The sequence below is a fragment of the Onychostoma macrolepis genome, chromosome 12 (assembly GCF_012432095.1).
Source record: "Onychostoma macrolepis isolate SWU-2019 chromosome 12, ASM1243209v1, whole genome shotgun sequence".
In the NCBI taxonomy this organism is placed as follows: Eukaryota; Metazoa; Chordata; class Actinopteri; order Cypriniformes; family Cyprinidae; genus Onychostoma; species Onychostoma macrolepis.
In genome coordinates, this window is record NC_081166.1 from 3,475,712 (window position 1) to 3,497,444 (window position 21,733).

General features: G+C 37.7%; 1 protein-coding gene across 2 annotated transcripts in view; it reads left to right on the forward strand.

Annotated features, from left to right (window-relative positions):
• Window positions 1-21,733, forward strand: part of dock1 (dedicator of cytokinesis 1) — a 304,321-nt gene that overhangs the window by 252,650 nt on the left and 29,938 nt on the right. For both annotated transcript variants that reach the window (XM_058793231.1, XM_058793232.1), the window contains exons 38-44: window positions 5,839-5,958; window positions 12,549-12,638; window positions 13,389-13,493; window positions 17,096-17,237; window positions 17,329-17,410; window positions 19,852-19,936; window positions 20,367-20,453. In XM_058793231.1, coding sequence (XP_058649214.1) covers window positions 5,839-5,958; window positions 12,549-12,638; window positions 13,389-13,493; window positions 17,096-17,237; window positions 17,329-17,410; window positions 19,852-19,936; window positions 20,367-20,453 — 711 coding nt within the window. The remainder of the gene's footprint in view (window positions 1-5,838; window positions 5,959-12,548; window positions 12,639-13,388; window positions 13,494-17,095; window positions 17,238-17,328; window positions 17,411-19,851; window positions 19,937-20,366; window positions 20,454-21,733) is intronic.

Here is a 21,733-nt window from a genome sequence, read left to right on the forward strand (position 1 = left end):
AGACAATAACTTTATACACGGTGCACTTTCAGATTTAAAACTTTGCAGGATGTTTTCATTCACTTGCATGTTACATGCATGAAAGGAAATTTTCAAAAATCCATAATAGGGCCACTTTAAAAGGTTGATATTTTTGTCTTAATTTATCATTACAAGGCTTGTGCTAATGGACGTAACACAAGAGAAAGCAGTTGTTTACTATAGAGGTCTCTGCACACTGAGTCCAAAATTTTCGTATGCGTTTCGTATTCGTTATCCTAAAAATTGGTCAACTTTTGAACAGTAGTGTACTATATGTGTGTGTATATACTGTATATATGAAAAATATAAGAAATGACACTTTGCTACAATGTAAAGTAGTGAGTGTACAGCTTCTATGACAGTGTAAATTTGCTGTCCCCTCAAAATAACTCAATACACAGCCATTAATGTCTAAACCGCTAAGCACAAAAGTGAGTACACCCCTAAGTGAAAATGTCCAAATTGGGCCCAAAGTGTCAATATTTTGTGTGGCCACCATTATTTTCCAGCACTGCCTTAACCCTCTTGGGCATGGAGTTCACCAGAGTTTCACAGGTTGCCACTGGAGTCCTCTTCCACTCATCCATGACAACATCACGGAGCTGGTGGATGTTAGAGACCTTGTGCTCCTCCACCTTCGGTTTGAGGATGCCCCGCAGATGCTCAATAGGGTTTAGGTCTGGAGACATGCTTGGCCAGTCCATCACCTTTACCCTCAGCTTCTTTAGCAAGGCAGTGGTCGTCTTGGAGGTGTGTTTGGGGTCGTTATCATGTTGGATTCCTGCCCTGCGGCCCAGTCTCCGAAGGGAGGGGATCATGCTCTGCTTCAGTATGTCACAGTACATGTTGGCATTCATGGTTCCCTCAATGAACTGTAGCTCCCCAGCAGAGGTTGCGTTAGACTTTAACATTGTCCGTCATTTTGACAGACAGGGCCGTAAAAAATCTGTCATAATCTATTATTACCCGTCATTTTAATTTTCATATTTTAATTGTAAAAACAAATTTAATTGCTTTTATTTTTGTTCACAATTTCATTTTTTAATAATCAGCCTACAGGACGAGCATATAGGCTTATGCATTTATTTATTTATGAAGAGAACGGATGAACAGAGACTGCGCGTCACTTTTTATGTTCAACACACACCCCGCAGTGACAGCTGAGGCCGCTAAAAACAACAAAATATGCTAGGGCTGGGTTAAAAAAAAAACACGATTTTTCGATTTGAATAGATTCTCATTTTTATGAACCAATATAGATTCTTAAATCCCAATCGATGCTGTTTTCATTTAATGAATGCACAGTACATACAGTATAGTGTGCCTCCAGTAAATCACAATAGGCTAAGCTTTGTGCGTTGTTACTTTTGATATGAAATACAGTCTCAGATTTCAAATTATGTCCATTTTATTAGGAAATTCAAGCAATAAATACTGTTTTGGCGCTCTTTAATGTGATCGGTGTAGACACCTCAGATCAAGCGATTCAATTTACTCTACTCGCCTGTGCGTAATCAAACTCAGACTGAGTTTTATTTTTGTTCTGGAGCTGATGATCCCGCGCTCTGCTGCCACACTGAAGCGCACTCGACACCAAAACCGCTGAATGGTCTTGGCCACCGTGCCGCAGCTCAGTTTCAAGGTCTTGGCAATCTTATAGCCTACGCCATCTTTATTTAGAGCAACAGATCCTCAGAGAGTTCTTTGCCATGAGGTGACATGTTGAACTTCCAGTGACCAGTATGAGAGAGTGAGAGCGATAACACCAAATTTAACACACCTGCTCCCCATTCAGACCTGAGACCTTGTAACACTAATGAGTCACATGACTCCGGGGAGAGAAAATGGCTAATTGGGCCCAATTTGGACATTTTCACTTAGGGGTGTACTAATTTTTGTGGCCAGCGGTTTAGACATTAATGGCTGTGTTGTTATTTTGAGGGTCAGCAAATTTACACTGTTATACAAGCTGTACACTCACTACTTTATATTGTAGCAAAGTGTCATTTCTTCAGTGTTGTCACATGAAAAGAGATAAAATATTTACCAAAATGTGAGGGGTATACTCACTATGTGTATATATATATGTATGTGTGTGTGTATATATATATGTATATGTATGTATGTATGTATATATATATATATATATATATATATAATATAATATAATATAATATAATATAATATAATATATACATACATATACACATATTAGTGCTGGGCAACGATTAATCGCATCCAAAATAACAGTTTTTGTTTATATAAAAACAAAAACTTTCCTGTAGCTCAAATAGTAGAGCATGGCGCTAGCAACGCCAAGATCATGGGTTCGATTCCCAGGGAAAGCAAGAGCTGATAAAATGTAAAAACTGTAACTTGAATGCAATGTAAGTCGCTTTGGATAAAAGCGTCTGCTAAATGCGTAAATGTAAATGTAAATATAATATATCTGTGTGTACTGTGTATATTTATTGTGTATATAAAGACACACACATACAGTATATATTTTGAAAAGATTTACATGTATATATTTATTAATATAATTTATATGATATATAAATATATTTAATATATAATCATAACACATTTTTCTTAAATATATACATACATGGGTGTGTATTCATATATACATAATAAATACACACAATACACACACATTTATTATGTACACAAAAACTTTTATTTTGGATGCGATTAATCGCGATTAATCGTTGCCAGCACTAATATATATATATATATATATATATATACGGTGTGGGAGGCGGGCGCTCTAACAAGGAGGCTAAAGGCCACGGCCTCTAGCATCAGTCGCTAGAGCGCCACTTGAGACCGGGAGTGAGGTTTTACCTGCACAGCACTTACCCGCTGGCCTCTATACATATATATACATATATACATATACATATACATACACATACACACACACACATATACACACATATACATATACACATATATATATATATATATATATATATATATATACACACACTGTGGATACGGAAAGTATTCAGACCCCCTTAAATTTTTCACTCTTTGTTATATTGCAGCCATTTGCTAAAATCATTTGTTCTTTTTTTTTTTTCTCATTAATGTACACACAGCACCCCATATTGACAGAAAAACAAAGAATTGTTGACATTTTGCAGATTTATTAAAAAGAAAAACTGAAATGTCACATGGTCCTAAGTATTCAGACCCTTTGCTCAGTATTTAGTAGAAGCACCCTTTTGATCTAATACAGCCATGAGTCTTTTGGGAAAGATGCAACAAGTTTTTCACACCTGGATTTGGGGATCCTCTGCCATTCCTCCTTGCAGATCCTCTCCAGTTCTGTCAGGTTGGATGGTAGCGTTGGTGGACAGCCATTTTAGGTCTCTCCAGAGATGCTCAATTGGGTTTAAGTCAGGGCTCTGGCTGGGCCATTCAAGAACAGTCACGGAGTTGTTGTGAAGCCACTCCTTCGTTATTTTAGCTGTGTGCTTAGGGTCATTGTCTTGTTGGAAGGTAAACCTTCGCCCAGTCTGAGGTCCTGAGCACTCTGGAGAAGGTTTTCGTCCAGGATATCCCTGTACTTGGCCGCATTCATCTTTCCCTCGATTGCAACCAGTCGTCCTGTCCCTGCAGCTGAAAAACACCCCCACAGCATGATGCTGCCACCACCATGCTTCACTGTTGGGACTGTATTGGACAGGTGATGAGCAGTGCCTGGTTTTCTCCACACATACCGCTTAGAATTAAGGCCAAAAAGTTCTATCTTGGTCTCATCAGACCAGAGAATCTTATTTCTCACCATCTTGGAGTCCTTCAGTTGTATTTTAGCAAACTCCATGCTTAATGGCTTCCGTCGGGCCACTCTGCCATAAAGCCCCGACTGGTGGAGGGCTGCAGTGATGGTTGACTTTCTACAACTTTCTCCCATCTCCCGACTGCATCTCTGGAGCTCAGCCACAGTGATCTTTGGGTTCTTCTTTACCTCTCTCACCAAGGCTCTTCTCCCCCGATAGCTCAGTTTGGCCGGACGGCCAGTTCTAGGAAGGGTTCTGGTCGTCCCAAACGTCTTCCATTTAAGGATTATGGAGGCCACTGTGCTCTTAGGAACCTTAAGTGCAGCAGAAATTGTTTTGTAACCTTGGCCAGATCTGTGCCTTGCCACAATTCTGTCTCTGAGCTCTTCAGGCAGTTCCTTTGACCTCATGATTCTCATTTGCTCTGACATGCACTGTGAGCTGTAAGGTCTTATATAGACAGGTGTGTGGCTTTCCTAATCGAGTCCAATCAGTATAATCAAACACAGCCGGACTCAAATGAAGGTGTAGAACCATCCCAAGGATGATCAGAAGAAATGGACAGCACCTGAGTTAAATATATGAAAGGGTCTGAATACTTAGGACCATGTGATATTTCAGTTTTTCTTTTTTAATCTGCAAAATGTCAACAATTCTGTTTTTCTGTCAATATGGGGTGCTGTGTGTACATAGAGGAAAAAAATGAACTTAAATGATTTTAGCAAATGGCTGCAATATAACAAAGAGTGAAAAATTTAAGGGGGTCTGAATACTTTCCGTACCCACTGTATGTATATATGTATATAGATGGCAATGTAGAATGACCATAAAAGTGTGTAGAATTACTCATTTCTCCATTCCTCCTCACGACATTGATGCACTTTCCTGAGGTGTTTGACCCCCGCTGTTGCACAAAGCTCCATGAAATGTCAATTACATTTACACTACAGTGAATCAGTCCTGACAGAGCCCTTAGCACTATACAGTAGCTCAACGTGACAGCCAATAGCAGCGGCCCGCAGGGGAATCAGCTGACCCACTCCAGCCAATCAGATTGCTTGTTTTCCTGTGTGTGTGTGTGTGTGTGTGTGTTTTTATTCCATAGAGGCTTTGAACTGAGCGGTCAGCAAAAAACCAAGAGTTCTTAATCTGCACAGTTTCTCCCTATAATCACTTGTTTACAGGATCAGGCAGCATCTGTAATGAATATTACAGTGTGGCCACATAAATCAGCGTTATCAGATGGGCTCTCGACGCCGGCACAGAAATACAGCCAAAACCTTTCAGATTCTCAGCACAACAAAATTAATATCGCCAGCAGCTGTGATCTGAAAGCGACCACACTGCTCCGTGTGTGTCTGTTTGTGTTTGTGCACCTGCATATTGCAGATTTCCGTTTATTGTTCAGTGGGGTCATATTATTTTTTGTTTCTTTCATTTTGTTTTGTTTTTACCCTGTGGTCCACTTATAATGCTTATAATAAAGTTTTTTTTGCACTAAAACAGTTTTTCATGACTGCTTTCTCTGTTTCTTGGAGCATGGGCTTTTTATACCGCGTTGCCTTGATGCTTTCCATAAAATTATCTCAAATGTGTCGCTCAAATGGTTCAGATCAGACTGAAATCATCAGGGATCTCGTTTTGAGGTAATAATATCTTTATTACCTCACCTTGACTGGACAAACCAGGCTTCTGAATGCATAACAAGCGTCATTAATATATATATGTGGGCGGCTGTATTAATGAATTCACATATTGTAACTTCGATGGATGTTTTTGCTCCTTGGCTTCTCACTTGCGTGGGAAGTTCTGAGTTACATTAGATTTTCATCATATAATGAACTTTATTTCAAAAGATATATTCAAAAGGAAAATAGAATTATACAACCCTTTTAAAGTTTGATGTTGACTTCTGTTTGTTTTTTTCTGTATATAGATGTGGATTAGATCTAATAGTGACCTCTCATCGGGTCACTGGCGAGTTAATGAGGTGTATTTGAGGAGTGTAATTGTGATGTTGTTTTGTCAGTGGTCTGAAGAGGCCTGTGCCGCCCACCTGACGCAGAGAGATGGTTACCAGGCGACCACTCAGTGTCAACTCAAAGACCAGCTGTACCAGGAGATCATCAATTACTTCGACAAGGGCAAGGTAACGACTACTAACACTAAGTTACCATCACAACATCTGCTTTAGTCACATTGACCTGTAACTAACTTCAAGAAGTGCAACTCTTTTCAGAGTAGTGCAACTTTTAGCTGTATTGTTTCAACCAACAATGACCTTGTGAGCTGCAGTAATCAGACTTATTCTGCTTAATTGTCCTCGCGACTGCGTGTTCCTTTGGGAAGTTTTTCCATTTTGGAAAGCTGAATTGATCTGATGGTTCATTTCTATGAATTGATTAAAAAACAAAAACAATTCAGAGGTTCATTTGAGTCATCACTCATTTATGTTCCCAGAAGTCCCTGCATGTCATTGTGTCTTCTGTTTTTTTGTTTTTTTTTTCCCCCAGTCAAATAATACTCTAATTAAATGCAGTTCATCATCCAATATATATAAACAATGAGAATCACTATTATGGTGGCAGCATCAAATTCTAATATTAAAAATATATTTTGTTCAATTATTTTTATATATATGTGTGTGTGTGTATATACAGTGGGTTCAGAAAGTATTCAGACCCCCTTAAATTTTTCACTCTTTGTTATATTACAGCCATTTGCTAAAATCATTTAAGTTAATTTTTTTTCCTCATTAATGTACACACAGCACCCCATATTGACAGAAAAACACAGAATTGTTGACATTTTTGCAGATTTATTAAAAAAGAAAAACTGAAATATCACATGGTCCTAAGTATTCAGACCCTTTGCTGTGACACTCATATATTTAACTCAGGTGCTGTCCATTTCTTCTGATCATCCTTGAGATGGTTCTACACCTTCATTTGAGTCCAGCTGTGTTTGATTATACTGATTGGACTTGATTAGGAAAGCCACACACCTGTCTATATAAGACCTTACAGCTCACAGTGCATGTCAGAGCAAATGAGAATCATGAGGTCAAAGGAACTGCCTGAAGAGCTCAGAGACAGAATTGTGGCAAGGCACAGATCTGGCCAAGGTTACAAAAAGGTTCCTAAGAGCACAGTGGCCTCCATAATCCTTAAATGGAAGACGTTTGGGACGACCAGAACCCTTCCTAGAGCTGGCCGTCCGGCCAAACTGAGCTATCGGGGAGAAGAGCCTTGGTGAGAGGTAAAGAAAAACCCAAAGATCACTGTGGCTGAGCTCCAGAGATGCAGTCGGGAGATGGGAGAAAGTTGTAGAAAGTCAACCATCACTGCAGCCCTCCACCAGTCGGGGCTTTATGGCAGAGTGGCCCGACGGAAGAAAGCCCGCATGGAGTTTGCTAAAAAAACACCTGAAGGACTCCAAGATGGTGAGAAATAAGATTCTCTGGTCTGATGAGACCAAGATAGAACTTTTTGGCCTTAATTCTAAGCGGTATGTGTGGAGAAAACCAGGCACTGCTCATCACCTGTCCAATACAGTCCCAACAGTGAAGCATGGTGGTGGCAGCATCATGCTGTGGGGGTGTTTTTCAGCTGCAGGGACATGACGACTGGTTGCAATTGAGGGAAAGATGAATGCGGCCAAGTACAGGGATATCCTGGACGAAAACCTTCTCCAGAGTGCTCAGGACCTCAGACTGGGCCGAAGGTTTACCTTCCAACAAGACAATGACCCTAAGCACACAGCTAAAATAACGAAGGAGTGGCTTCACAACAACTCCGTGACTGTTCTTGAATGGCCCAGCCAGAGCCCTGACTTAAACACAATTGAGCATCTCTGGAGAGACCTAAAATGGCTGTCCACCAACGTTTACCATCCAACCTGACAGAACTGGAGAGGATCTGCAAGGAGGAATGGCAGAGGATCCCCAAATCCAGGTGTGAAAAACTTGTTGCATCTTTCCCAAAAGACTCATGGCTGTATTAGATCAAAGGGTGCTTCTACTAAATACTGAGCAAAGGGTCTGAATACTTAGGACCATGTGATATTTCAGTTTTCTTTTTAAAAATCTGCAAAATGTCAACAATTCTGAGTTTTTCTGTCAATATGGGGTGCTGTGTGTACATTAATGAGGAAAAAAAGAACTTAAATGATTTTAGCAAATGGCTGCAATATAACAAAGAGTGAAAAATTTAAGGGGTCTGAATACTTTCCGTACCCACTGTATATACAACAACTATGTGATTTATTTTATATAAAAATAATAGGATGGCAGCATCAAATTTATTATTATTATATGCATATATATATATATATATATATATATACACACACACACACACACACACAGTGGGTACAGAAAGTATTCAGACGCCTTAAATTTTTCACTCTGTTATATTGCAGCCATTTGCTAAAATCATTTAAGTTAATTTTTTGCTCATTAATGTACACACAGCACCCCATATTGACAGAAAAACACAGAATTGTTGACATTTGCAGATTTATTAAAAAAGAAAAACTGAAATATCACATGGTCCTAAGTATTCAGACCCTTTGCTCAGTATTTAGTAGAAGCACCCTTTTGATCTAATACAGCCATGAGTCTTTTTGGGAAAGATGCAACAAGTTTTTCACACCTGGATTTGGGGATCCTCTGCCATTCCTCCTTGCAGATCCTCTCCAGTTCTGTCAGGTTGGATGGTAAACGTTGGTGGACAGCCATTTTTAGGTCTCTCCAGAGATGCTCAATTGGGTTTAAGTCAGGGCTCTGGCTGTCCATTCAAGAACAGTCATGGAGTTGTTGTGAAGCCACTCCTTCGTTATTTTAGCTGTGTGCTTAGGGTCATTGTCTTGTTGGAAGGTAAACCTTCGGCCCAGTCTGAGGTCCTGAGCACTCTGGAGAAGGTTTTCATCCAGGATATCCCTGTACTTGGCCGCATTCATCTTTCCCTCGATTGCAACCAGTCGTCCTGTCCCTGCAGCTGAAAAACACCCCAACAGCATGATGCTGCCACCACCATGCTTCACTGTTGGGACTGTATTGGACAGGTGATGAGCAGTGCCTGGTTTTCTCCACACATACCGCTTGGAATTAAGGCCAAAAAGTTCTATCTTGGTCTCATCAGACCAGAGAATCTTATTCAGGTGTTTTTTAGCAAACTCCATGCGGGCTTTCATGTGTCTTGCACTGAGGAGAGGCTTCCGTCGGGCCACTCTGCCATAAAGCCCCGACTGGTGGAGGGCTGCAGAGATGCTTGACTTTCTACAACTTTCTCCCATCTCCCGACTGCATCTCTGGAGCTCAGCCACAGTGATCTTTGGGTTCTTCTTTACCTCTCTCACCAAGGCTCTTCTCCCCCGATAGCTCAGTTTGGCCGGACGGCCAGCTCTGGGAAGGGTTCTGGTCGTCCCAAACGTCTTCCATTTAAGGATTATGGAGGCCACTGTGCTCTTAGGAACCTTAAGTGCAGCAGAAATTTTTTGTAACCTTGGCCAGATCTGTGCCTTGCCACAATTCTGTCTCTGAGCTCTTCAGGCAGTTCCTTTGACCTCATGATTCTCATTTGCTCTGACATGCACTGTGAGCTGTAAGGTCTTATATAGACAGGTGTGTGGCTTTCCTAATCAAGTCCAATCAGTATAATCAAACACAGCTGGACTCAAATGAAGGTGTAGAACCATCTCAAGGATGATCAGAAGAAATGGACAGCACCTGAGTTAAATATATGAGTGTCACAGCAAAGGGTCTGAATACTTAGGACCATGTGATATTTCAGTTTTTCTTTTTTAATAAATCTGCAAAAATGTCAACAATTCTGTGTTTTTCTGTCAATATGGGGTGCTGTGTGTACATTGAGGAAAAAAAATTAACTTAAATGATTTTAGCAAATGGCTGCAATATAACATAGGGGGTCTGAATACTTTCCGTACCCACTGTATATAATTTTTTTATTTAAGGAGTAAGATGACTAGATTAACTATTATATACTGTCAGGATTTCTGTGTCTCTGTGCATGTGATTGCATGTCAGAAACGGTCTGTGTGCCTTTAAACGCGTCCTGCAGCTGCAGTACTGAGTGAATCTGCAGCGGTCTGTGTAACGGACAGGTGACCCGCAGAGAGGCAGATTATTGGCTACATCTCCATTAGTCTGACAGGCTGGACAGAGGAGCTGAGGGGATTTGAGGGTTATAGGGGCCAGGCGGAGATCTGCGCCCAGCGTAGAGGTCTCTCTGTGGGGGACTCTTAGCGAATCTGCTGCCCTGGACTGGACCCCATTACTGGGCTCAGCGGCTCAAAATCTTGACCGAGTGTGTCAAATAGAAAGAACACAAGAGAATTTAACAGGAAAGTGTGTGTGTGTGTGTGTGTTTGAAGGAGAGCGGCAGTCAGTCAGTCCTGGAAAGCGAGCTGAGGAGCAGCTCTGGGCCGTAGTTCTTCTGTTCAACACATTTTATGGGAATTATTCCAGCTTTTCAGAGTCTATTTTAAACACGGCTCAGACTGCTGGGACATACCCACATGTCGCTGCTGAACGTCTCCTGAGAGCCAAGACTCGAAGACACAGTCACATAAACTGCTCCTACTCTTTCCCTGCCTGCTTTCCCTGTATTTTCCCTGAAAGCAAAGAAATATTTCTGATAATCTTCACCTCCAACAAAGCTTCTATTGTAGCCTTGCTTACAGGTTCAAAAATCTAGGGTTATTATATTTAACTTAAACTGAAACTAAAATAAATCCCATTAACAAAATGTTTTGTTATCTCTTTTAATATTTAATATTCCTGTATAGCATGACCGCAATTTGTTTAATATCAGACTAATTTTGTGCATGTCATCACTTTGGTTCTCATAATTTTAATAACCAAACATTAATTCTGTTGATTTTTGCAAGAATGGAATATTCTCAGTGCATAACTTTAAATTTAAGTCTGTTTCTTACAACAATAAAAAGGGTATGGCTTCAGAAGACTGGGAATTCAAGTCATGTAGACTAGGTTTATAGTTTTATAGTCTTATTTGGTGTTTTTGAAAGCCTTTTGTATGGAAAGAGATTCTTTAAAATATTCTCCTTTGGTTTTCCACAAACCACGGTTTGAGACGTCTTGAGGTTGTGTGGAAAAATGGCACAGTTTTTATACTGAGGTGAACTATTCCTTTAGTGCACTGCAGTCTCGACAGGAACATTGAGGAAAGTAATTTTCATGCTGAACATGTGGTCTAATATTACAGTGCAGGTTTCGCCTTATGTGCCGTACTTGCTTTATTCTTCCTCCGGTCTGAATAAGTAATCCACGTTGTTTCCAACAGACTGCAGATACTATTACTATCTCAATAATAATGCACTGCAGATATTGATATATAATCACAATCTCTCTCTCTCTCGGTGCCGCCAGGATGCACTCAAAGTTTCATTTGAAGAATTAGTTATATATCAAATCCTATGCAGCAGAAGTGTAATGCTAGCTGGAGGTTTTATTTACACTTGGCATTTGAAGTTATAAGTCTGATATGAGAGAATGTCAGAGCAGAGGAATATATCCATATTACTGTTTAGATGAGGTCATGGATATTGACTCATTTAAGGCCACCTGCTCCACCTAAAGAAATAGCATGCTGCATTGTGTGTGTGTGTATATATATATATATATATATATATATATATATATATATATATATATATATATATACACACACATATACACACATATATACACATATATACACATATATATATATATATATATATATATATATATACACACACATATATATATATATATATATATATATACATACACACACACAGTTTAAGGCCTTAAAAGTCAGGAAGTGACGCCATTAAATATTGCATGCACTGCAAAAAAACAAAAAAGTGTCTTGTTTTCCAATACAAATATGAAAACATCACTTAAGATGTAAGTTGACGATATGAAGTCTTGTTTTTTGAGAAACTGAAAAAAAAAATGTGAGTTTGTACTTAACTTTTTCTGAGCTCATTGGCAGAGAGTTGTATTTTTTTAATCCTAAATTGACTTCATTTTGATAAATATCTCAGAAAATAACTTCTAGTTGTAATTGCATCTCCCTTGATTTAACAATTTGTAGACAATTGCAATGAAAAGCAAGACAGAATGTACAGTAAAAGTTTTTTTTTTTTTTCTAGTTAAGCTATTTGTTTGTACATAAATGAATGAAAAAGTAATTGAGATTGGTTGGAAGTTGTATTTTCAAACGTGTTCTCCTTAGACCTCTACATTAAGAGAACATAGACATATCACGTTCCCTTTAATTTATTTTGTAAATTTTCATTAATGATCTTAAAAGTCTTAAATTCACCTTCATGAAACTTGCACGATCCCTGATATAATAATTCACTTTTTTTGTACAAAACAATGCATTAATAATCTAGCCTTCCATTGGACATGCATTACTGTGCATGCGATTTTAGTTTGTTTTTACAAAGGAATGGGTCAGAATAATATTCTACGGTAATCCCAGAGCGTTCCTTTAATGATCTCTTAAATATTTAACGTGATCAGCGTGGTGCAGCTGGGTAATTTTTGCATCCACTGCAACATAAATCACAGAAAGCACTTTTTGCTTGACAGTCAACTCAAAGCACATTGTTCACAGATGGTTAGAAGGATATCACAGCACCGTGTTTTGACATAATGAGCTCCAAAGATGGCGGCTGAGGTGTGTTTTGATGCTCTGTGTTCAGATGTGGGAGGAGGCCATTATCCTGGGGAAGGAGTTAGCCGAACAGTACGAGAACGAGATGTTTGACTTTGAGCAGCTGAGCGCTTTACTGGTACGTACAAACTTTCTTTGTCAAGGTTTTACTATCAAGCAAACAATTGAGTCGTTCAGACTGTTAAAAGTTCACCAAAGTAGCTAAGTTGGCCTAATATAAATGATCAGAGGGGTTTAATGAGTTTCTGCATTTTGTTCATTAGTGCGGTTTTGTCTAATTGGCAACAAATGACAAATTGATCCATTCAGACACAAACAACGATTGTGGTCTGATTTTATTTGAAATTAACTCTTGGTACACTTTGCACAGTCCTGAACGAAAGTTTGTGACTAACTTTTATTGTAACCCTTCATATGTTGATCTCAACCTGTTTTTATTACTTTTTTTGTGAATTTTTTTTGTTTTGTTTTGTTTTTTTAAACCGTCTTATGTAGTTCCACACAAACCGGTAAATGTATGTAACTGTATTGTTTTATATATTAAATATTTTGTTTTTCTTAAATTAATGTTATATTAAAACATTTCTAGTTGTATTAATTGTATTTTTCATTTAATTGGATTTAATATTAAATACAAATATTTTTATTTTATTATTTAACCAATTTTTTTATTTTTATATAGTAATATTATTAAAATAGTCAAATGAATTGAGCTAATTATATTAATTATGCAACCTTGTAATGCCCTGGCAACCGTCCGTAATACCATATCACCAACTGTTGCACAGGAAAATGTATTTATGGTCATTAAAGTGTTTCTAATTGAGCTGTTCAGCACTGATGGTCTGATTGTCTTTGTGTCTCTCAGAGGAAGCAGGCTCAGTTTTATGAGAATATTGTGAAAGTGATCAGACCAAAGCCGGACTACTTTGCTGTAGGTTATTATGGACTGGGCTTCCCCTCGTTCCTACGGGTGAGAATTTCTCTTATAATCCTAAATCTTTCATATTTCACCGTCACCATGGAGATGTCTGTTTCTTCATGTTAAATGCATTGTGAATTCGTCTGATATATTTCCAAAGGCTTGGAAATCAATTACTGGTGTCTTTGTGTGGCCTCTCCAAACTCACTACTGCAGGAACCTTCATTCAAATAATGACAATTTCATGTTCCAGGGGTTGATTTGTATTAAAGCCGACAGATTTATTTTTCCTTTTGATATATACAGGTCAATTTTTCACCATGCCTTCACCATTATACTTTTCACCTTTTTGTATTGATTCTTTCTCTCCTCTTTGTCAAAGACATAGACCTTTAATCTTACGATATAAAATCAGATTTTTAAACAATTTTTAACCTATGATAATAACTATAAAAATGACATTTCAAAAACTATAAAAAAAAAAAAACATCTAAATGTTTATTTGCTAAGTTCATAAAGTTATTAGTTATTTATATTCTATTATTGTTATCATCGTCATCATCATTAGCTTCTTCCCAAATCTTTCAATCCCACTTTGCTGCTCAAATCCATTGTTTTTAAGGTTGTCAAAAAAAAAAAAAAAAAAAAAAATATATATATATATATATATATATATATATATATATATATATATATATATATATATATATTAAATAACTATATAAATATTATTTGTTGAATTAATTAATTTATTTATTTGTATTTAATGAATTCAGTTATATTAATCGGTTCAATTATTGTTGTTATTTTTATTTTTAGCTTAGTTTATTACCAGATCTATTTCCATTCTACTTTCTCACTCTAATCCCACTGTTGTAATGTTTATAAAATGACCAAAAATCATTTTGATATTTATTAAATATTATTTATTAAACTAATTAAATGATTTGTATTCGATACAATTATATTATTTGTTTGATTTTTTTATTATTATTATTTAATTTTTAGATTATTTTATTACTGATATATTTCAGTTCCACGTTGCTGGTATTTTTAAGGTTAAGAATTTTTAGAATAACCAAAATCTCAGTATTTACTAAATATTTATTAAATTAATTTGTTTTTATTTGATTCAGTCATATTAGTCAATTCGGTTAAGTGAGTGTTTTTGTATTTTTAGATTATTTTATTGCCAAATCTTTTTCAGTTCCACCTTGCGGCTCAAATCCGATGTTTCTACAGTCGATGACGTGACTTTTTAAATGTGCTCTTGACAGACTCTCATCTAAATTGTCTCATATGTGAAACCAAAACAGTGGTATTATACAGCAAATAAAATGCTATCAAAGCTACATGCTGTAAAGATGGAAAGTTGATCAAGTATGAAGGTCAGAAAAATATGAATGTTCTGTTGACTCAAGTGTATGGTTTGTATTCTCTGTATATTTCTATATATTCCCAGCCAGAGTCTCTGTCATTCGTGATGAAACCGAATCATTCACCTTCCACAGATCACACGTGTGTTTAAGCCCGTGGTTGTGGCTCTGAATCGCCTCAGATATATTTGTAATTCTTTTAATACTCTTCCAGCCGCCCGCAGTCACGCGTCTCCCACCAGCCATCCTGGGAACAAAAAAATAAATCGGCATCTAAAGGCCAGTCACCTCCTGCTAGTGTTGACATGTTGCTCCGTGGAGAGAAGCTTCGCCTTTTGAAACACAAAACGTCTCGCAATCTCCTCTCCCTCCTTAAAGTGGCACTTTTGTATGCGTGCGGAGTCGTGCGAACACTGCCGGTTTGTTCTGCCGTGCTTGGAATCACCGGCGCTGTGAAAACACCCGTCGAGAGCACAGTGCAATTTGTCACCTTATCGCTCAAAGCAGATTTGAAAACGGCCCTGGGCATATTTCACCTCCAGTTCACATTTCACTAATTGAGCAGCTGAAATATGTTTGTGCATGCATTGTGTGTGTGTGTCTGTGTCTGTGTCTGTGTCTGTGTCTGTGTCTGTGTCTGTTTTCATATTGAATACTATCACGCTGCTTTGTCCTATTGCGAAGTATTAAATGTGATCATGCATTGTTCAACAATAAACACTTCAATTCCATGCATATTGGCAATTTAGTATCCCATTGGGTCGCTGTCATATTTCTCAGCGTGTGTGTGGGTGTTTGTGTGCACACAGGGGACTGTGTGTAGTTGTTCGTACAGATGCTGCGAATGGAAACATATTGACGTGTTGTAGGTGGGTGCAGATGATTGACGCTGTCTTTATGGGAATGTGCAATAATTGAGCGTTTCCAGACTGCCAAACGCCTCGGAATTACAGCCGCGGTGGCTATTTTGAGATTCAACGTTCGAACTCTAAGAAATAAAGAATGAGCTTCTCTGAGTGATGAGATTCTGTTTTCTGAGTTATTTTACCATTTTCATAAAATCCTTGAATTTATAGATGATGATCAGCTGGAATCCCAACACGCTACCAAGTGTTTAACTAAATTGCAATGAAGTATTTATTACTGTAATTACTTATTTCTGTTTTGTGTCATTTTAATGTTTTCATAAATTATTTAATACTTTTAATATTTGCATTACATAGATTTAAATGTGCAATTCTAAGAAAAAAGTCTTCTATCTTGCAAGTCTGAATTTATATCTTGCATTTTGACTTTTTTTCTCTAAATTCTGAGTTTTCCTCTTGCAGTTAATTTTTTTCCCCCACCACAGTATAAAAAAAACATAACTGCATTTTTTTTTTGTTGTTGTTAAATCTCACAATTCGTTTTTCCTTGCAATTACGAGATCTCTCACAATTTGGACTTTTCTTAAAATCGCAGTTCTGTATTTATGTCTCGCAATTTAAGAAAAAAATTCAAATTGCAAGATGTAAACCCAGAATTACAAGATAATTCTGTGCAATTCTGAGAAAAAAAAAAATTAGGATTGAAAGATAAAAGTCTTGCAATAGTCACAAGAACCTTTTCTAAAAACAGGCTTTCATCAATATGACAAATTTGTACATGTTTGCATCTGTTTAGTTTAAATGTTAAAAAAACACTGAAGAGTTTGATTGGGCGCACATCCTTTGACATTGACAACAAAAGTCATGGGAAGCATTTTGTCCACTCTTTTAGATTTTTTTTTTAACTATGCATGATTACATGGTTAGTTGCATTTTGTTATTTGGCTTTGCAAAAAATACAATGTCTGTGTCCCTGAGAACCACCAATTCTGATAATAGTTCTGTTGGCAGTTTAATGCATTATAATAATATGCAAATTTTTCTTTATTGTTAAGCTCTTGTAGACATGCTTCACTGATAGATGCTCCAGAAAACTTATTTAAATGTTTTTATTTTTGTCTTGTTTTTCCATGTAGATGCTGCTGTTTTAAATCATATCTGGATGCGTTAGTACTCATCTCTGGCCTTTGTGTATTTGATTATTACTTTTTGTAATATTTCCGTGTGTTTATTCAATCTGATGTGTTAATTAAATTGTGGGGTTTTTTTTAGAAAATGTGATGCTTTGAAATTCATACCATGCAAATATTATTCATAGATCCGGACGGTGAGCGCAGAAAAGTTGTCAAAACAAATCAGAAAAGGAAAGTTTGATCTGGAGATGAGAATGTCTGTTGCGGGTGTTTTTCAGAATAAGATGTTCATCTATCGGGGGAAGGAGTATGAGCGGCGTGAGGACTTTGAGGCCAGACTGCTCACTCAGTTCCCCAACGCTGAGAAGATGAAGACCACGACGCCTCCCAGCGAGGACATCAGGAGCTCCTCTGGACAGTGTATCCTCCAGTGTCACTCACAGCACGTCCATAACAACAACAAAATTTTCCAAATTGTCACTGTTATTGTTTCTTAGTTTGGTCCAAACAGACATTCAGTGTTTCACAGTGAAGCCCATCCTAGAACTGCCTCCGAAGTTCCAGAACAAACCCGTATCAGAGCAGATCGTCAGGTGATTCTCTCCATCTATCTGTTTGTCTGTCTGGTGACTTATCTGTTGGTTTATCTGTCATTCTAATTATCCGTCTATCGATCATTCTGTTGTTTCACTCTTTGCTCTGTCTGTCTGTCTGTTGTTCTCTCTATCTGTCTGTCTATCGTTGATTCTGTTGTTCTGTCTAATCTGTCTGTCTAGTTTGATCTAATCTGTGTATGTGTAACATTTGTTCTATTTGTCTCACACATTATTTTCCATCTGTCTGCTGTCCTGTGTGTGTGTGTGTGTGTGTGCACGTGTGTGATGGGTCAGTAAACCGGCAGGCAGATCTCTGGGGTTTGTGTGTTTCGGAGCAACTCACCCAGCTGATTAAAATGGAAATGTGCAGTGAGCAAACAGTGTTTGACCTTACTACACTCCTCTGTGCTTTAATAAATCACACGCGCACACACACACCTGCAGCGAAAGCGTAATTCTGTTTCAGGCTAAATTCAGTGCCACGGGGTAAACAGCACCCTTATCACCGATCTTGATAAAGCGTCAGAGGCGACTTACCGCAGCCAATCAAAGCCGCCAGTGAGCATGAAAAGCAATTAAAACTCACTATTTACCCACAATTCTGAGTAAATAAGCGTCAGAGCCAAAGGTCACATGACTGGATGTGATTTCTATGAGCTTGCTGGAGCGTGAACGTGTAGAGGAGCTTAAGGGGTGGATAACTTCAGTGATTGAATGTTGGCCTGATCTCCCATGTCACAGCTGAGGTTTATTTTTGCATCTCCACTCTCATGCCCCGGGCTGGATCTCTCTCCCCTGCAGCCTAATACATTTGTAAATATTGTAATTGGTTATCTGTGTCTTTTTCAATCCGATTCAAATCTGTTCAGAGCCCAGTCCAGAGGCACGACTCTAGGCATGTTAGCGCCATCATGCTAATTTAGGTTAGTTGCACAAACCTGACTGCAACTGGAATATTCAGAATTGGATTTTAGTGGATTTGTGAACTGGGAAGATCAAATGGTGTAAATGCTCACCTTATTCCCTCTCTTTCTTTTGCTTTTAATAGTAAATATATCAAAATGTAATTTTTGATTAGTAATATGTATTGCTAAGAACTTTATTTGGACAACTTTAAAGGTGATTTTCTTAATATTTTGATTTTGCCCCCTCAGATTCCAGATTTTCAAATAGTTGTATCTCGGCCAAATATTGTCCGATCCTAACGAACCATACATCAACGGAAAGCTTATTTATTCAGCTGATGTGTAAATGTTTTAAAAAAATTTAACCTTATGACTGGTTTTGTGGTCCAGGGTCACCATATAAGGGTGGGTTTAGCTAAAACGCATGACATGAATTCCAGAAGGGCTGTTAAAGGGACAGCTCACCCAAAAACTTTTTCTGTGGAACACAGAAGATATTACAACAGTTGGTAAACAACCAGCTTTGGCTCCCATTGTATGGTTGAAAACGCTTAAAATACCTCCTTTTGTGTTCCACAGAAGAAAGAAGGACATGAGAGTGAGGAAATGCTTGAATTTTCATTCTTGAGTCAACTATCCCTTTAAATATCCATTCATTGATTCGTTCAGTGACTCTTTCTGTAGGTGTTGAACAGTACGCGAGTTTAAGTATTGTTGTTGTGCAGTTGTGCTTTCAGAAATCAGAAATGGTGTGTAAGCTGCTCCGTCGAATCATTTTCTCAGCAGAAGCACCACTGAAATTAGTCTTGTTATCTTTGTATTATATTTCAAATGTCTGCAGATCTACTCAGACTCAAAAGCATTTAAGCATTTTCTCCAGAAACGACAACAAAGCATATCTATTTTCCTTCATTTTGTCAAATGCTGAGCTTCTTTTCTTCTAGATATCAGCAATTGGCAAAAATAAATTAATTGAGGTTTCACTTCCACTGCTGGGAAAATTTTGTTCAATGTGCACAAAAGCACTGCATTTCCAACAGGCTACTCACAACTGGTGTCATGTTAACTGTGTGTAGTCATCAGTCATTCACACTAGTTCATCTCTCACTCAGACTCTCATTCAGTGACAGGCGTATTTGTTCAGTAAGTTTGTACAATCAATGATACGCTCTTTCAAGGCAGCACTAGAAAGCTGTGAAGTTGGGCTACAGTCAGTTTTTAAATGCAGAATATCTGCAAAGCTGTCAGACGCTTTACAATGAATAGACTTACAGGCACAAACACATTTTTTATCAAAATATTAGTAAACTCTGAATGATCAAGATACTGATGAATCGTGGTATTAAGCTCAAAGCACTTGTCTAATGTTTACATTTCCTCTTTTCAAAGAACGTCCTTGATGATGTGCGATCGCTGTTTCATCCAGGCTGCTTTTAGAAGCAAGCATACGTATCTCCTGCCTCTTGAGCCAACGTAACCCTCTCAAAACCATGAAGCGCTCTGAGAATGAATCTTTCGCATTTTATTTTTCAGCTTTTACACCGTGAATGAAGTCCAGAAATTCCAGTATTCACGGCCGGTCCGGAAAGGGGAGAAAGATCCGGATAATGAGTTCTCTGTGAGTTTCCTTTTGCTTTTCAATGACTAAAGCATATCTCCTTTTGTTATTTTACTCAGCGCTTGTGTAAAGTGCTCTGCAGTTCCTCATTTAGAAGAACTCAGAAATGTTTTTTCTAATGGCCGTTTGTCTAAAAACCTTTTAAGATGGCTTCACGCCGAGTTGTTACAGCGAGATGTCAAACCTGAGAACACAGCACCATTATACTAAAATATAAAGTCTGTCCCACCTCCACGGCCTCCACTTACATCTGCTATTGGTAAACATCCATTAAAATCCAGCAAATGGCGGCTTAAATTGAAGAAAAAAAGCATGTCGCAGGAATAAATTGCGGTCACTCTTTACCTGAAATGCAGTCCTTTGCTAAAAGCTTTCATTCTGCTAACTGTTAACTTAATGTTCTGCTAAATTTTTCCCATTCTTCCAAAAGAACATGTGGATTGAAAGGATGACTTACGTAACGGCCTATAAGCTTCCCGGCATCCTGCGCTGGTTTGAAGTCGTGTCTGCTTCAGCGGTGAGTACGACAGCTTTAACCTCCACAGTGGTTCATTATATCACAGATTCTTGATGGTTTGAAGGAAAATGAGCAGCCTTCACCTGTCTCACTTCACCTCGAATGAACTCTGATACAGTTGATTTGATCTGTCTCACCCTCATCTGCAATATATGTATGTTTAACCTGTCTCACTCTCACCGTATTCTAATGACCTGTGGGCATTTATTGAAGGGTGAAGAAGCTCCAAAATCTCAGCATTGTTGCACCAACTTGTCCTTTAAAAATATATTTGTTCTTGGTCTGCCCAATTTTTTATGTGAGACGACCATTTTTATCCAGACGAATTTGTAAGATGGACCCCAAAAACGTACAAATACATTACAAGAATCTTTTACAGAATTGTTTGTACAAAATTTTGTCTTTTTTCATCCAAGTTTAATTTTATTAAATGTTTGTTTTTATTAGATTGTATTATATTGTTGACTGTTTAATCTGTAAGAGTTGGTAAAAATGATATGGCAGTACATTACTATAACAGTGCATACAATACAACTACAACACCATATTCTAATTCTCAGCATTTTCACAACATTTTACTTAAGAAGTTTTAAGAAGCTCACAAGAAAGTTCCTAAGTGAAATTATTCAAAGGTTCTCAAATATTTTCTTAAGAACATCTTATGTTTTTTTTTCTTAAAAAGAAAATGACAAGCTTTGGTGTTATCTGATTGTCTTGCGGTTCTTGGGAAGACTTGCTGATCAGTTCAATGAAAAATACTTCAAAATACTGTTTTTTTTTTTTTTGGACTGCATGAATATTAAATGTGCACTATTTTTGACGCTACAGGAGTTCAGCGCTCAAAGTTGCATTTTTAATGCATTTTGTACTTTATACAGATATTTTTAAAGAGCTTGTCTCTAGATAGTTTGATCTGTTGCAGTTGATTTGCATGCTGTCTTGTTTGCGCTCCCTCTAGAGTGAACACGGCTTACTACAGCACTCTCATGAAATACGTAATTATACAATTAAAAATGTAGAGTTGTTACTGAATTTCTGATTCGGCTACATGTAATCGTGGCCGATCATTGTTTACATGCATCAGCGGTGTTTGTGTGCATCCCTAGTCATATGTAGTTGTGTATTTTAATGCTTAATACTTAAAACAAAGCAATACATTCATCAAACATTTACCTTTAAGACAAGTTGGAGATTATCACTTAAGACAATATTCAGGAATTCAAATAAAAAATACAAAATATTCTTAAGTTAGAAAATAATAGCAGTCAGGAAGACTACTT